The sequence below is a fragment of the Drosophila santomea genome, chromosome 3L (assembly GCF_016746245.2).
Source record: "Drosophila santomea strain STO CAGO 1482 chromosome 3L, Prin_Dsan_1.1, whole genome shotgun sequence".
NCBI classification, from domain to species: Eukaryota; Metazoa; Arthropoda; class Insecta; order Diptera; family Drosophilidae; genus Drosophila; species Drosophila santomea.
This window is the reverse complement of record NC_053018.2, coordinates 21,385,968-21,403,157: the sequence shown is the minus strand read 5'-3', so window position 1 is coordinate 21,403,157 and position 17,190 is coordinate 21,385,968. Positions and strand designations below refer to the sequence as shown.

Here is a 17,190-nt window from a genome sequence, read left to right as displayed (position 1 = left end):
TAGTGCCTTCTTCAATACTTAAGCTGGTAAAGCTAATTTAAATTAACAAGATTCAATTCGGCTTTTAACTAATTTTTCCCAAGGAATGTGCTGTAGCATTCCCTTTAATTTAACCATTTTACTATTTTAGTCGCTTAGTCGACCCGAGCCCAACAAAACGGCTGAGTTTGCACGCTTGATGAGTTAATGTCCTGTGTTAATTAAATGCCACAGACGCTCCTTTGGGAAGTGCATGCTGCCGGAGTTATTCACCGACCTAAGACCTTTGAGGTCGCTGCTTTCTGCTGGTCATGTAGCCGTCTTGACCTGCCATTTAAAGTCAGTGGGCTGACACAATCTAATGCTGGCTTTGCATGTTTCACAGCCAACTAACGAACTGGTGGTAACATGGTAAGTTGGCAACTGATTTGGCCTGCTCAGTTAGCCTGTTTTCCCCGAAAAGAAGTTCACTCCCTGTTCGCCGTTTTAATACTGGCTTGTTGGTTTTCCTGAATTTTGATCGTTGTGTTATTCAAATATGTAGACACTCACGCACGCACACACACTGCCAACTACGATAGCAAAGAATTTCCACTCCTTTAATTTGGGGAGCAACTCCCCACCAAACTGGTTTCTGTTCTTTCCTTTCCTTGGTTTTTCTTTTTCTTTTCCTTTCTTTTTTTAGTTATAGAGCAACTCCTGGCCGAAACCGAATCGAAGCTAAACCGAAACTAAATCGAAGTGCCAACTGTCGGGAGCGAGCGATTCTGGGGGAGACGTCCGTTCGGGAACAGCTTGAGCAACAAACTGTTGGCCAAAAGGATTTTTTGGTTTCTGGAGTCGGCCAAAGCTCGTGGAGCTCGTGTTTGGGGCACGCTGTTGCTATTGGCAGTGAAAGCTTTCCCAGCGAATTCCCCGCCCCTCCACTATATTTCCCCCACTTTTCACCGCTTTCCATGTGCGGCAGGACACGTGCGGAGCTTTTAGCACGTGAGCCATGTGTGTTGTATGCCTGGACAATGGCCGTGTGGCATTTTCGAAAAACCTTTCTCAACAAGTGGAAAGCTTTCAATTTGCTACTAATTAGCGCCTGTCAACTAATTGAATTTTCATGGCCACGGCAGCGGACGGGCTTTAATTTCGCTTTTTTGGCAACTCTCGAAAAGTTTCAGCTGCGCTCACTTTCAACCTGTTGACCAGCTTACCCGCCCCCAGTAGGTGGCACCACATTCGTCCTTACTTACCCTTACCCCACATGCTCTCCCTTGCCCTCGCTTGCCGAGCTGCAAGGACCTTGCCTTGCTCTTGAAAACGGCAGCTAGCAAGCGGGAGTCGACTGAAATATTTATGCTCGTGAGGCCATCGAAGCTATTTGGCTGCACTCCGCTCGCCACTCCGCACTAAAAATAAGTCGGTAAGTTTCGTCTGGCAAGGCAGTCGAAAATTTCCAATTTCAAACTTCGTGCCCTAATACTTTGGCAAGGACATGCGCTAAGGCCTTTATGGAGTGTCCGACAGCAATGGGGGTCTATAATTGAAAAATAATTTAAATAATTGCATTGTGGTCATATCGTGCTATATTCCTTTGGCCAAGGTGTTCATGATCGGCGTTTAAATTGGGAGCTAAACAAATTGTAACCTATTTTGTCAAACAACTTGGATATATTCGTCTTTTGAGTAATAGAGTGCCCTTTAAAAGTCAAAAAAACTTTGAATTGTAACGACGAATTGCATTGCTGTTGCCAAAGCTGTCTTTAAAAAGCTCTGGAATACCAGTATTTCGAAAACGCGCTATACTTAAAATAAGTGGTTAAGTGCTTTGATTCTAGTGCTAAAATAAGCTCATAAAAGCCCATTTAATCGATAAATTAATTTCCCAAGATGCTCAATGTGATGGCTGCATTTGATATTGTTGTCCCCTTACCATCATGTTTTTAATTTACATTTATTTCTAATGGGGTAAAGTGTATAAATGTCAATGGTTTATGTCAAGGATTAGAATTCTACATAGTGGTTCTTGTCACGGAATGTTGCTCATCGGGCTCTGAACTTGAAGTCTCCACTTTGAACTGCTTGGCTCATCTTACAGTTAAATCTTGTTTTTCGTAATAGAAGCAGTTTTATTGAAATATACTCGTTACTTATAAAGTAAAATGGCAACACACACACACAAAGCGCCAAAAACTCCCGCGTCCAATCTTTTGAAAAATGTTTTAATTATACCCATTACTGTGCTGTATCGATTGCTGGCCCCTTGAAGCGTGTTCTATTCCACAAATACCTCTTATTTTATGTCCAGAAAGGTAGTTTAATTCGATACGATCTGAAATCATGGCAGTCAACAAAAGACTACCCAATGCTAATACTTTAAAGTGAACAATGCTCGGCTCAGCACTCGACCATTTCCGAATCCATTGAGCTGTCTTCCATTGACTATTACAAGAAGCAAGTGCTTTCTGCGCCCATTCCCATAAAAACAAAGTGGACATCTTACGTTTACTTTTATTTTATATGGATTTTCTCTTTCAATTACAAATGTATTTAATATTATTGTTGTTGCTGCTGCTTTTTCGTATATTTTGTTGTTGTTAACGCGTTTGATTTTTGCCTTGTGTTGCTGCTGTATATTTTTATGTGTGCATAAAAATCGTGTCACTTTCAACAACAATATTTCGTTTTTTGATTTGATTAATATTCTTAAAATGCATTTTGTTTGTAAATAAAATAATGTCTGCATGAATTTTTGTTAAAGTATTCTCTTGCCGGTTTTCCTGCGCCGCATCGCTCCATATAAATATGTAGTGTATATATAATTTGCATTTGGTTTTCATTTATTTTATTATTAAATTACATTTCACAAAATACAATTCACAACTACACTTGATGTCAAGTTTCTGGTTTCCGTGCAACTTCAACTGATCCATCAATCACCGCCAGCTTACAATTCTCCTCAATCCTGACCTATCAATCTATAATCCACTCCATTATGAAATATTTTCTTTTAAAATTAAAAATCGTATACATTCGCAAATTGCAATCAATTTCGGTTCATCAATTTAGTAAATTAGTTTTCAATCACAAAAAATTAACAGAAAATGTTTCGAGTTGAGAGTCAAAATTTGCATTATTTATTTTTACACTTTATCATTTCAATTCGTTTGGATTTCCCATTTACGTATATTCGTTACACTTTTTAGCCTTTTAAATGTTGTATTCATAGATAAAAGCGTTTCCTATGTACGCCTTCAACTAAAGTGGGAGAAATGCGAAAAACCCTTCCGGGGATTCAACTTTCTCTTAGAGAACTAAACTAAACGCTACTAGCTAGCAATATTTCTTTAAGCTTATTAACAACATCAAATAGTACGCGTAAATGGTTGTATTGGATTTGGTTTCTTGTTCAATATGTATTATATGTTTATTAAACATTGTACGTCTTGTAGAGAAATTTGCTAATTAATAATTACTCTTTCTGTTTTTATCCTTTCTGCTTCGGCTTGCTTAACTTGGAGAGCTTCGTTTTAATGATACGTATAAGTGTTTGAGGGATCATCTCGTGAAAGTGCGTAAAGAAAAAGTCAAACAAAACAATAAATAAAGCAATAAAGCAACTAAATAAAAAGTACTTACTTGTCATGCATAATGAAATCATGTTTAAACGAAAGAAAGTAACTCAAAAATGAACTATTTTGTATATTGTTTTATTACAGCTTTAGCATGTTTTTGTTTTGTAAATAGAAGTAGTTATAGTTGCTAAAAACATTACACACATAGTTGCTATATTATATAATTTATAATATAAATTTCATCCCTTCTTCTTTTGTTTCGTATGTGAAATGGTTTGAAATGCTAACAGTTAAATTGTTGCTTTTACCATGTAATATAAATATTAAATTTAAATACAATAGTTTTTAATTCTTGATAGATATTTCGTTTTGCTTTTGCTTGCCGTTCTCTTCGATTTCGTCTACAACTAAGGTTACATTTAATTTAATACTCTTATATAAAAGTTTTAGCTTTATACAATTTTTCTTTTTGCTTCTTTTATAAATGCGTAGAAATGCCTTGCTTCGGCTGCAAAAGTTGGCAATTTTCATTTACTTGAATGGTGAATTCCTCTTTTTGGGTTTTTGTAAAAACTAAATTCAATTTTGAGCTTAAATGCAGTTGCTTTTGATGCTGAAATGCATGTTACTATATTATATTTTAGTTTCAGGGACTTTCACATCACCGAACAAAAAAATACGTTTATAAACTAGGCGCGGTTTGAAAATATGTACAAAACTTAGTGTTGGATAATGCCTTAGATTACGTTAAATAATTTACAAATGGTATCTGGCAACACTGAGTGCCTATTCTTTGATAATGCGACAACCCTAAAATCGCAACTAACTTTCTATGGGCATTCGAAGTGTTTCTTTTTCATTTTTTTATTTAATTTTTGTATGCAATCGTTATGTTAAATGTTTACGTTAGGTTAAGGTTAATAGTGTAGTTAGTTTGATTAAAAGTTAGTTGTAATTTCGAAATATGGCTCGTGGCTCTGACTTGGCAGTGTGGGCAGATTCCGCTCGCTACCTTACCCCGATTGCTCTGCGTGGCGGTTATTTAATTTGTTTCGCGTTTCTCAGTCTATTTCGTTGAGGAAGGTGTTTGTGAAAGGGTATAACAACAGAAAACGTGGCAATATGAATATTCAGATAGGAAATCAGTTAATGGCATGTAGAACAAACGCGCTTCAGCTGGACTCGATCTGTACTTTTTACTGGATACTGGGTAGTATCCTTTCGCTACGCCCAAGCTTTGTGCTCATCTGCTTTTGAAGACAAAGGTTTTTTTCGACTAGAATCTTGTATGCAGATTGGTTCTCTAACGCATCTCAAAGGTTATTATTGGTCTTGTTTCCATTTTCAACTCAGAAGCAATTTGGCGGAATTGGACAAAATTTAGACCTATAAACTCCAAAAATTATAATTATAATACAGAAGATTACTTCTTTCAGAGTCACAAAATACTTCGTTTAGAATTAATTTCTTTGTAAAAGTTTTGGTGCACAGAACTCAAATCTTTGCATAACAAATAAATGTTAAATCCAGAAAAATAAATGTGTGAATTCCGATTCCGCACAAACCGATGGGAATTGAAAGCAGAAAAACATGGACTGCTCTTGTAGCGCTTTCACTCGACAATCAAACTACGGCTACTCGAATTAATATGGCATTTCTTCAAAACTTTTGCTAAGGAGGCCCTAACCAAACAGCGGGAGCGAGCGAGATGGGGATGGAGTTTGCGAGCGAGAGCCTAGAAGTGCGAGTGAGACAGAGGCCGGGCGTGCGAGTCGACCAACTTGAGCGGCTACAGCTGGCTAAAACTGCTGGTCGAGACCCAGTGCGCGGTGTCCGGGCGTACCATTAACTATATGGGACCGTAGTCGCTGAGCGCCTGGCCCGGATGCTGGGCACCCGGGCCGCCGGGCAGCGTGACCACCACGGACACGGCCCGCGAGTCGATCACGGAGCCGGGAGCGGTGTTCTGGCCGCCCACTCCGTTGTTGCCATTGCCGTAAACGTTGCCGGGATTGCCGCCGCCCACGCCTCCGCCGGAGGCGCCGTGCATCAGGGTGCCGGGGAGAGGGCCCATGCCGACCGTGCTGCTGCTCATCGCGGTGCCGTGGCCCAGGGTGCCGCCGCCAATGGTGCTACCGCCGCCCCCGCCGCCGCCCATGGTCGATGCTCCCCCCGACTCTCCATGTCATACGTGGCTGGCCGCCGGCTGCTTGAGAACGTGGTGGTGCAGGTGGTGGTGGCTGGTGGAGGCCACCGAGGCTCCACCCGCCTGGGTGTAGGGCGTGGCCAGCAGGGAGCCCGCCGCCGAGCCCACGGGCATGCCCATTCCAGATCCGGCATAGGGATGCGGGATCGGAGGACGCTGCTTGATCAGCGCCTGGTTGGCGCCCGTGCGGTCCGGCGCTCCTAAGAGCCTCCGCCAGAAGCGTCGCCAGCTCTCCAGCGTCTTACCGGACCAGATCCACACGCCAGAGGTGATGCCCACGGCCAGGGCCATGAAGTACTTGAGCATCAGGACCGAGTAGAGGGGCTTCTTGCCGGGACCCTTCACCTGGGCACAGGGACAGGCCAGGGCCTTGATCCAGTCCTCGAAGTAGGCTGCCTCGTACAGGTAGCATCCAATAACAATGGTGGCCGGCACCGTGTAGAGCACCGAGAAGATGCCAATCCTGATCATCAGTTTCTCCAGCTTGTCCGCCTTGACGCCAGCTCCAACGCCGCCCTGTTGCTTGATAACCGATCGGATGCGGAAGAGGGACACGAATCCGGCCATCAGGAAGGTGGTGCCAATTACCAGGTAAACGAAGAGCGGGGCCAGCACGAAGGTCTTTAGGTGATCCGGGTTGAGGTTGCCCACATAGCAGATGCCCAGAATGGGATCGCCATCCACCGCCGAGAGCAGGAGGACAGCCACGGACTGGACAGTGGGAATTAGCCAGGCGGCCAGGTGGAAGTACTGTGAGTGCTTAGTGATGGCCTCGTTGCCCCACTTTAGACCAGCGGCCAGAAACCAGGTGAAGCTGAGGATCACCCACCAGATGGAGGAGGCCATGCCAAAGAAGTAGGTGAGCAAGAAGACCAGGGTACAAGAGTGCGGACCCGTGGAGCTTTCCCGGAGCAGCAGGCCGTCGCAGGCGATCTCCTCGTTCTGAAGGAAGTTGCGCGACAGGTAGCCCACGGCCACCATGAAGTAGCAGGCGGATAGGAAGACAATGGGCCGCTCCGGGTACTTAAACCTTTCGGTGTCGATGATGAATGTGGTTAGGGTCATGAGCGTGCTGCAGAAGCACAGTCCCGACCACAGGGCGATCCAGAGGCCGGCGAAGTCCTTTTCGTCGTTGCTGAAGAAGGGCCCCTTGCACGGAATGCCGCAGTTTGGTACGCCGGCGATCCTTTGGACAGTGAGGTTCATGTACCAGTGGTGTGGATGGTGCATCATGGGCATCTGCGACTGCTGCTGCAGCAGCTGCTCCTTCCCCAGGAAGATGAGTGGGGAGCGGCACGAGCAGCTGCACTCTTTTCCGCTTGCCTTTTCTCCTTGGGGATTTTGGCAGTTTTTTGAATTGCGTCCGCGGCATGGCTTCGTTGAGGTGGAACCGCTGCTGCCGCCGGCCCCACTACCACCCGAGCCACTGCCTCCTTGCTTCCGCTTGCCGCCGGAGCCGGAACCGCTGCCAGAGCCACCCGATCCGCCCGAGCTGCCACCGCTGCCCGCCTCCGTGTACGAAGGCTGTTCCATGCACAGATTGTCAGGGTCACCATGAAGGGGCAGGTGCTCGCACGCCATCCTCTCCGGCCACTCAAAGCTGTACTGCTGCATGATGGGTGCGCATCCCGAGCGGGCCCTCTCGCAGACACTGCGGCAAACGGGCAGCGGCTTGTGGTAATCCTCCAGGCAGATGGGCGTGTACATGCTGCACAGGAAGAACTTGAGGTCCGGGGAGCACTTGATCTCCACTAAAGGCCAGAACTGGTGCACCTCCAGGCCCGCTTCATCTTGGGTCTCGTGGTTCATTTCGTTGGGGAAGGATGTCATGTTGTAGCCAATGCCCCGACACATTGGTATAGTGATCTCTTCGCATCGCAGATTGGGGTCCTTGGGTATGGCTGGCACCCCGTATCCGGGGGCAGGACTTGCGTCCAGGCCGTGGCCACCCATGCCCATGCCCATTCCGCCTATGCCGTGATCCGCACTGTGCTGCGGTCCGTCCGCTCGACAGGATGTCAGCAGAAGGGTGAGTCCCAGGATCAGGACCTTCAGTCGGTTGTGTCTCATTTTGTGCGTCTTAGCTTAGTTCGGTTGTGTGACTTGGAACCCCTTGGGCTCTTTCTTTGCTGACCTTCTCTGCGGTTGCACCTCACTCCTCGTGGAGGCACCTCGAGAGCCGGAAAAGCGGGTAGCGTTTCCTTCCAGACACTGCGCAGCGTCAAATCGTCAACGCTCGACAAACGGCGTGGTCTAACTGCAATTAAAAACGAAAATCAAATTAGTTTTACTATTTAATATATTTAGTAACTTTCCAGTAAGATTTTATATAAAAACTTATTTAGGAAATAGGAATATTAAGAGCGTAACAAAATCTATTTAAAGTAGGGATGTCAAATTTCGACAACAAATTGTAGATTTATTTTTAACCAAGCTATCATGTTTATAAATTATCACATGGTTTTCACGTTACGAATTTATGATCATTAAATCCCCATGCTGATAGGAAATCTAGATCCTGATAGTGTTTCTTTTCAGCTAGCACATGTTGCACTGATATTAGTGAAATTATTTGTAGCTTCTACCGATCCGACTGCCGAAAATCAACTGATTTTCTGATTTTCTAATCACCATTTTCCAACAGACGTCACATGGAGCAAGAGAGACGGACGCTGTCGTTATGGTGGATCGCTGATGAGGCGGCGACAAGTTGCAACTGCTCTTTCCTGTTTCTGTTTCTGATTCGCTCCCTGGAGAACTTTCGCGCTTCATTTGTTTCAATTGAGCGCGGCGACACTTGGACGACATGTCCATGTCACATGTCAAGCACTCGAGCACTCGAGCACTTCACCCATCCGCCACCCGCCACCCCGGTTTCCCGATTCCCCACTCCCCCACTCCTTTCCTCCCCCGCTCATATAGAGTGTCAACCCTTCCGCCAATATTTGCTGACGCTTCAGGGCTGTCCCTTCCATGCTGGTGATTCTGATTCCGATTCTGGAACTGCTGCTGACCAAGAGGAGCATCAATCAAAATCAGTGAGTTTTATTAAATTTGACGGGCTCTGATGGCTGCAAGCGCATGGCTTTAGTGCACATAAAGAAAAATTACTTGCAACACCGATTTAACAACTACAAAGTATGTTGGAACATTCTATGTTATTGAAGTTAGAAGTTCGTAAGTTGGAAGTTAGATCTAAGTTTTAAGAGCTTCGAATTATTAAATTCTAGCACTTTAGGCCCAACATTTTTCTCAGTGTGTGCTTGATAAAAGTGTTTGCTTTGGTTTTCCAACTCAAGAAGGGTGTGAAACACTGATGGATTGGATGTGATGAGGCAGAAATTAATTCAAGACAATTGCTCACTTGAAACGCAGTCAAAATGGAGGCTGCAAAGCCACCCATCAAGTTGGCTCTCTACCCATCATTGACTGGGGCAACGAATGTTATTTTATACGGTTGACACCTTTTTTGGGGGAATAACTGCGGGATGGCAGCTGGCAATATCGATATATCGATGTCAGCGGTTTGTGGTCAAGTCAACTAGCAGCTGCTAGCTGCTAGCTGCTCCAGAAGCGAAGATACTTCGAGATACCAAAAATTGACAGCTGGACGGCCTGAAGTGAAGGGCAATTTACTCGCCAGCAGCTTCTGCGCGCTCAAAGTCACGAAATTTATCTACGAGATACAGTTTTTAGCAAGTGTCAAGTGACACACATAGTTGCGGCTTTGCGGCCAGCTTCAGTTTCAGTTTGGGATCTCAGCTGCGTGTGGTCCGAGGAAAAGCAGCAGCTTTAAAGAGCTTTACAGCCAGTTTGCAGTTCGTAGCTCTTGGCTCCTTCGAAAACTGTCAACAACAGCTGCAAATAAAACATAGTCGCACTTCCCACGTCCCACTACCCACTTAAAGTGTAAGCCCCAACTCCTTTGTTCGGCGCTGAAAGTCCTTCCATTGTTTTTCTGAATGAATGACATTTTAATTAATAACATTTGTGTGCGTTAGTCGGCGGTGTCCATCACAATTTCGCCCCAAACCCATTTCCCGACCGATACAACCCCGAAAATAAGTTGCCGAGTGCGGCTCTCACTGAAACATTTTTCGTGTTAAAATGTTTGCCGAGCACTTCAAAATAATTAAGTAAATACGCCACGGAAAATGTTTCTAGGACAGCGCGTGGGCGGAGAGAAAGCCAAAGTGTTGAGATTACAACTCGAGGGTAGCGCCAAAAATAAATGTGGAAATCCAATATCGAAATGTGGGCACCAGGCAATCGGATCGTGAGAAACAATGCCAGGCGTGAGTCGGCTATCGATTACAGTGAATACTATTCTGAATACATTCTGCACACTCCGTTGAGATGGAGGCGTCCATGGGTTGTGGTGATGCTTTCGCAATATGTATTCTCCTACTCAAATGACAAACTCAGCACACGGAAATCGAAGTGGCATTAGGAACTGACATAAGTGAAGGCTGTTGGGTGGTTAGGGGTAGCTAAACAATATTAAAATTATTTCTATTCGCAAAACAAAGTCAAATCTTAGTCATAGGGCTCGGATAGCATCTGCTAAATAAATTCCAAGCTGGCCTTTAAGCACAAGGATAATTGAAAATATCGCTTAGACATGGTGGATTCAATTTATGCGTGCTTTCCAAAGTTGAAACTCCTTCAGGTGTCTGGATAACATTTAAATTAGCAATGTAAAACCAATAGCAAAAATTAACATTTTCCCTGCCACTTCGACAGCAATCTCTTTTCGCAACCGAGAGTGAAAATTAGCCATAAGCCGAAACAATGCGACAATCACCGAACGGATGGAGGGAAAAGTCTAATTGGTTTGGCCGAGCCAGGAAAATCATATTGAAATGCAGCGAACGTGACTGAAATGGCAGACCGAACTCCGGACCAGAGCCGAATGGAGATGGAAATGGAAAAGAGCAGAAACGAGCAGAAAAGAAAATGCGTACATGTGTTTGGATATGGAAAAGCCACGTTCACAACGGCTTCCACATTTGGCCAGAAGTAAGAAGAGAGTGGTGGCGTTGCGCTTTGTTGTGACCCGAAAGCAAAGCAACTTGCTTCGGTTATTAAAGCCTCAAGTGGCTGGACTCATGTACTTGGGATCTTGGGCTCCTTTCTGGACCGACCCTGTGTTCTGATTGCCGGCCAACAACTAGCACTAATAGGTGGCTGCGATGTGTTCATGGGAAATGGCCTGGAAATAATAGCAAACGTGCTTCTCCCGAGTAGAAAAAAGCAGCAAGCAGAATGCATAAATATTATTTTTAATAGAGAAAAATGTCTCAAGTGGCGGTGACGAATGGAATGGATCGCTTCTCTGCGTTGCGTTGCGTTTCTCGCAGACTGCGTTTCTCCGATTCTTCGATTCTCCGAGTGGTGACCAAATGTTTGTATTTGGCCGATCGACTGGGCCCTGTTTGCTTAATGATTCGTTGTTTCTTACCCAGCGTATTTAGTGCAGACTCATATTGTTTATTTAATTGTTAACAAGCGTGCGGCTCAGACGCTACAAGCTCGTTACGAGTAACAAATTATTACTGCATGGTTTTTTGCCAATCATTCCGCTGGAAGAATTTATACAAAATCACGCTGCCAGCCAGTCTCAACGATGTTGGCTCACCACTTCTCTACTTCTTCAGATCCCTAGCTCTCGACTGGCTCGAAGATCTGGCTCTGAGTTTCTTGGCCATGTTTGCCAAAGACTTGAGAATGCAGAGATGTGGGGGAAAACAGAGAGAGATATAGAGAGAGATATACCCGATCCCCTGACCGATCGGTGAATGGCTGCGCTTCAATGCACTAAAGAGGTCGCCGGGCGGAAGCTGTTACCAAAGTTGGTAGCTTGGCAGCAACATGGGCAAAACGGGCAAAGAAAATCAACTACAACGTCGTGTTGTCGGCGGCGACAACCTGACTGTTTTAATTAAACAAACAAGCTAAAGACACGACGGGAAGACGACACCGATGAGCAAATAAGTAGCAAGTGTTGCTGGCTCCTCAAAGTACAGTCGACACCCATGGCAAACAAACCACTCGCACAAGGTGTGGATTTCCAAGAAGGTGGGAATCTCCAAGCGAGTCGAGTCTCGAAGGAATGATCCCAAAATTCGGAGAATCTAAAAACATGTTATATCATTTCAAGGCTGATTAAAAATGAATGGATCTACTTTGTGTTAATTTATCTTAATTGTTACCGCCGTAATTTAAATTCAACCGCCAACTAGGCCAAAAAGACGTAACCCTGAAAACTTTGGTAAAAGTGTTACCCATGATCTGCGGTTATTGGATAGGGCAACACTTGTTCGACACTTGAGGAAACACTGGCGAAGGAGAAGAAACAAAGTTTTTTAAAGCTGTTCGCTTGCATAAAATAAATTAAATAAAAATAAAGTGACTGCTACAAAAGGTTGTTTCTTATTGCTCTCCCTAGGCCCAAATCAATTAGTGCCTCAACATTTCTTTAAAAAACTTTGTTAGTACTTAATATTAAGCGCAATTAAAAGTGACGCCAACCATTTGTGAAATTCACACGGAACACACGCATACCTATAAGCCAAGATACACACGTACACGTATGAAGGCTATGTATGTGTAGAATTCTGTTGAAGTAGATCACGACGAAGAAACCGACCTCGAAAATGGAGAGAGATGTAACTCTTTGCGGTTCATGCAATAAGAACCGACTATCCAGCGGCGTCCAAAACTGGGTGCAGTGCGACGTATGCAAGGCATGGTACCACTTCGCCTGCGTTGGAGTCGATGCCTCTATTGCACAGTCACAATGGACGTGCGACTTGTGCAAACTTGTCGACGATACCCCTTCCACCTCACAGCAAGCCGCTTTACAACGCAACGAACTGACAAATACCTTGCCGAAAGATGGCGACATAATACAAACCGAATCCAATCCCAATAAGCCAGCTGAGACATCATATATTCCATGCTCAAAAAACTTGATGATAGAGATGCTAGAAGAGACACGCCAAGTGGAAAAGAAATATATCGAGCAGAAATATGCAATACTTGCACAGCAGCAGGGGACACAGGAAAGACACATCCTATCATTTGGACCAACTGCATCCCAACTAGCAGCAAGGCAAATATTACCAGCGGATCTGCCGACTTTTAATGGCAACCCAGCAGACTGGCCAATTTTCATAAGCATGTACGAGAACAGCTGCTCGGTAGCTGGATTTTCAGACGCTGAAAACATGCTTCGTCTCCAGAAGTGTCTCAAAGGGAAAGCCTACGAATTGGTTCGTGATAAGCTGCTACTGCCGGCACTCGTCCCGGAGGTTATCAAGACGCTAAAAACCTTCTTTGGGCGACCGGAACAGATCCTCGACCGGCTCATCGACAAAATCCGTAAAATTAGTATACACAAAGATAGATTGGAGTCCCTAATCGACTTTGCGATGGCAGTGCGCAACGCGTGCGCCACAATGGAGGCCTGTAACCTGTACGCACATCTTGACAACCCAATGCTTCTGCGCGAGCTTGTTGACAAGTTGCCCACTCAGCATAAATTAAGCTGGGCCATGCATCCACGCAGTGCTTCTATCCCTGTCGTAAAATCATTTAGCGACTGGATATACAATTTAGCAGAAGCAGCCTCCACAGTCATACCTGCACAAAATTCATGGAGCGTGAATACCCACACGCACTTATCAACCGGAGGAATGTGTGAGTCCGAAGACGATCAGAAGAAGGACGACGCCAAACCGAACCCTTCATGCGTCATGTGCAACTCCACCGAACATTACGCCGCCCAATGCGAGAAATTTAAAAGTTTGCCTGTTCCGGAGCGACATCATATAATCAACGACGCCAAGGCCTGCTACAGATGCCTAAAGATGCACCGTCGCAAATGTTTCTCAAAACGCGATTGCGGCGTTGATAACTGTCAATCAAAACACCACCCTCTCCTTCACAGGGAAGCTCCTAAACCCGAACTCGTCAGTACCCACCATCAAGAAACTGGCCTCGATGAATCATACTTTCGAATCCTGCCGGTAACACTATATGGGAGCGGAGCAAAGGTCGACACGTATGCGTTTTTGGACGAGGGCTCATCTGTAACACTTATCGATGAAGGAATTCTGAAGCTCCTCAAGGTTCCTGTGTCCTCTGAACCACTTTGTCTGCAGTGGACCGGAGACACCACCCGTACGGAGGAAATGTCTCTCAAAGCCCAGGTAAAAATATCGGAGATGGGGAGTGGAAGAAAACTGTGGCTCAACAACGTGCATTCAATCAAACACCTTGCCCTACCTAAGCAAACCGTTGACGCACATAAACTTGGCAGCAAATACAAGCACCTACATGGATTGCCCATAAAATCATATTGGAATGCTGCACCGATGCTTCTAATTGGCGCAAACAACTGGACCTTTGCTGTTCCCCGCAAAATTCGTGAAGGAAGACGCAATGAGCCTATCGCCTCAAAATGTATGCTAGGATGGAGTATTCAGGGCACAAGTAATGCCACCCAAAATTATTCCCTTCATCACTGCGTTTGCAACTGGGACGACATCGACAAGACGGTAAGAGAAAGCTTCAACACAGACCCTATCACACCGCGGGAGCTTTTCTCTAAAGACGACAAAAAGGCTACGGAAATTCTGGAGGAGACATGCAAGAAAGTAAATGGTCGCTATCAAGTTGGACTGCTCTGGCGAGACAAAAATGTAATTCTCCCAGAAAGCTATTCAAACGCACTTAAACGACTCGAATGTCTTCGACAAAAAATTAACAAGAATCCAGAGCTATTCAATCAAATTCAAGGCCAAATTGACAACCTAGTCGACAAAAACTACGCATTCGAACTGGAAACCAAAGATATAGCAGAGGACATAAACCGTGTGTGGTACCTCCCTATATTCATCGCTCTAAACCCAAACAAGCCAAATAAAATAAGATTGGTTTGGGATGCAGCTGCAAAGAGTCACGGCAAATCCCTTAATGACTTTATGCTGAACGGACCCGATTTCTTAAACCCGCTAACCGAGGTTCTTATGGCATTCAGAGTAGGTCGTATAGGCGTGTGCGCGGATATCGCTGAGATGTTTCATCAAATAACTATCCAGCAAAGCGACATGCATGCTCAAAGATTTCTGTGGCTTAGCAAGGGCAACAAAACTCCCCGCACATTCGTCATGCGGGCAATGACATTTGGAATTTGCTGCGCGCCCTGTATTGCTCACTATGTGCGGGACAAAAACGCACAGGAGTTTAAGGATCAATGTCCCCGAGCTTTCGAATCAATTACAAAGGCTCATTATGTGGACGACCTTATAGACAGCTACACCGACGACTCTGAGGCGATCGAAGTAACATCAAAAGTCCGAGACATTCATGCTGAGGGAGGATTCACTATAAGAAATTGGATCTCGAACTCTACCGCTATCCTCAAACATTTTGGAGAGTGGCAAATAGCCGAACAACATCCCAAAGAACTTGGTGGCCCGGAGAAGGTTCTTGGTATGTATTGGGAACCCTCAAACGACGTTTTTAAGTATACTTTTAGATTTGCGAGACTTAAAAGAGACGTCCTAAATGGAGAATCCATACCAACAAAACGAGAAGCCCTACAAGTATTAATGTCGATTTTTGATCCCTTGGGCCTGTTATCCTGCTACACGATCGGCCTTAAAATGCTTCTGCAAAAAGTATGGCGTGCAGGCATAGACTGGGACGAAGAACTGCCCGATGCCCTGTTCACGTCATGGCAACAATGGAAAACGGTCCTGCTTCAAGCTACCGAACTGGAATTTCCTCGCTTCTACTCCACTTTGCTGCCGAATGCCGACCAGATTGATCTACACACGTTTGTAGACGCAAGCGAGTACGCCTACGCAGCAGTCACATATCTTCGTATCAAGCGAGGAGCAGACGTCGACACAGTACTGGTAGCAGCCAAATGTAAGGTCGCCCCACTAAAACCAGTCTCAATACCACGCATGGAACTACTGCCGCTGTAATTGGAGTGGGCCTCGCCAAAAAGGCCATGAATGTTAGAAGGCTCAACATCAATTCAAGTACATACTGGACAGACTCTAAGACCGTTTTACAGTGGCTTGATATGGACCCACGGAAATTTCAAGCCTTCGTTATGCATAGAGTTGGGGAGATAATCGATAACACAAGTCGAAACCAATGGCGATGGATTCCCACAAAGCAAAACGTTGCGGACTCAGCTACCAAATTCATCAAAACACCTGACGCTAATCGCTGGTTAAAAGGCCCTCACTTCCTAGTCAAGCCAGAAAGCGAATGGCCACTACAAGACATTATTCTCGATAACAGCGAGCCGTGTGAACTACGTAATCATATCTTCGTTGTAAACAAACTAAAGTATTTTGATTTTGCAGTAGAGTACTTCTCTGATTGGAGACGCCTATACAGAGCTGTGGCAACATTCGTGCTATACATTGAAAGAATACGTGCCAAATGTCTCGGAAATCAACTACCGACAACGTTAGACCCGGAAATCATAAATAGAGCAAAATCGTGGCTATATAAACAGGCGCAATCCAGGGTGTATTCAGCTGAAATAACCGCTCTAAAAAATAATTCAGCCATTGACAAGTCAAGCTCGTTGATTGCCCTGAACGTTTACCTGGACGAAGACGGCGTACTACGCATTCAGGGAAGAAACGATAACATAAATCCTGACAACGCCATCGTTCTGTCAAAGATTTGGGAGTCGCATTTTTAATTACAAAATATTACCATGAAAAATCACATCACATGATGCACGAGTCAACGATAAATCGTATTCGAAACGACTTCTACGTACCTCGTCTACGAGTGCTGTATAAAACAGTTCGAAAGGCTTGTCAACTGTGCAAAATTGCCACCGCCAGCCCCGAAGTACCTCAAATGGCTCCATTACCAGTCGCCCGACTAGCCTGCTTCGAGAGGCCCTTTACATACACGGGAGTCGACTACTTCGGTCCTATACTGGTCAACGTTGGCAGCACAAGGAAAAACGGTGGGGAGTCCTCTTTACCTGCCTGACGCTGAGAGCCGTACACATAGAAGTAGCCCACAAACTCGATGTAAGCTCATGCATTATGTGTCTGCGGAATTTTATGACACGTCGCGGGACTCCAAAAGAAATCTTTTCTGACAATGGCACAAACTTTAAAGCCACGGAGAAAATGGTGAAAGAAGAACTTCAAAAGATCGACTTTGATGAAATCACCATAAAATACGAAGCAATTAAGTGGCACTTCAACCCGCCTGCAGCACCTCATATGGGAGGCGCATGGGAACGACTAGTCCGATCGGTCAAAACTGTTTTGAAAGCAATCTGCCCAACAAACAACTTCAACGACGAAACTCTTCAAACCGCCCTTATGGAAGCGGAAAGTATCATCAATTCCAGACCACTAACCTTTGTCTCTTTAGATTCAGCCG

At 45.0% G+C, this 17,190-nt stretch overlaps 3 protein-coding genes and 1 long non-coding RNA gene across 4 annotated transcripts in view; 2 read left to right on the top strand and 2 right to left on the bottom strand.

Moving 5' to 3' along the window:
• Positions 1–4,011: 4,011 nt before the first annotated feature.
• On the bottom strand, positions 4,012–5,703 carry LOC122756439 (acanthoscurrin-2-like). Its single transcript, XM_044005949.1, has one exon. The coding sequence runs from the start codon at positions 5,701–5,703 to the stop codon at positions 5,395–5,397; it is 309 nt and encodes a 102-aa protein (XP_043861884.1). The 3' UTR covers positions 4,012–5,394.
• A 27-nt stretch (positions 5,704–5,730) lies between these two features.
• The window catches only part of LOC120447750 (frizzled-2), a 31,970-nt gene continuing 20,510 nt past the window's right edge, over positions 5,731–17,190 (bottom strand). Inside the window, exon 3 of the mRNA XM_044005947.1 lies at positions 5,731–8,008. Coding sequence (XP_043861882.1) covers positions 5,731–7,821 — 2,091 coding nt within the window. The 5' untranslated portion in view covers positions 7,822–8,008. The remainder of the gene's footprint in view (positions 8,009–17,190) is intronic.
• LOC120447753 lies at positions 10,052–10,604 on the top strand. Its single transcript, XR_005616067.2, has 2 exons — positions 10,052–10,420; positions 10,495–10,604. It is a non-coding gene; the product is annotated as an uncharacterized LOC120447753 (long non-coding RNA).
• LOC122756444 lies at positions 12,408–15,749 on the top strand. Its single transcript, XM_044005963.1, has one exon. It carries the CDS (start codon positions 12,408–12,410, stop codon positions 15,747–15,749), a length of 3,342 nt encoding a protein of 1,113 aa, XP_043861898.1.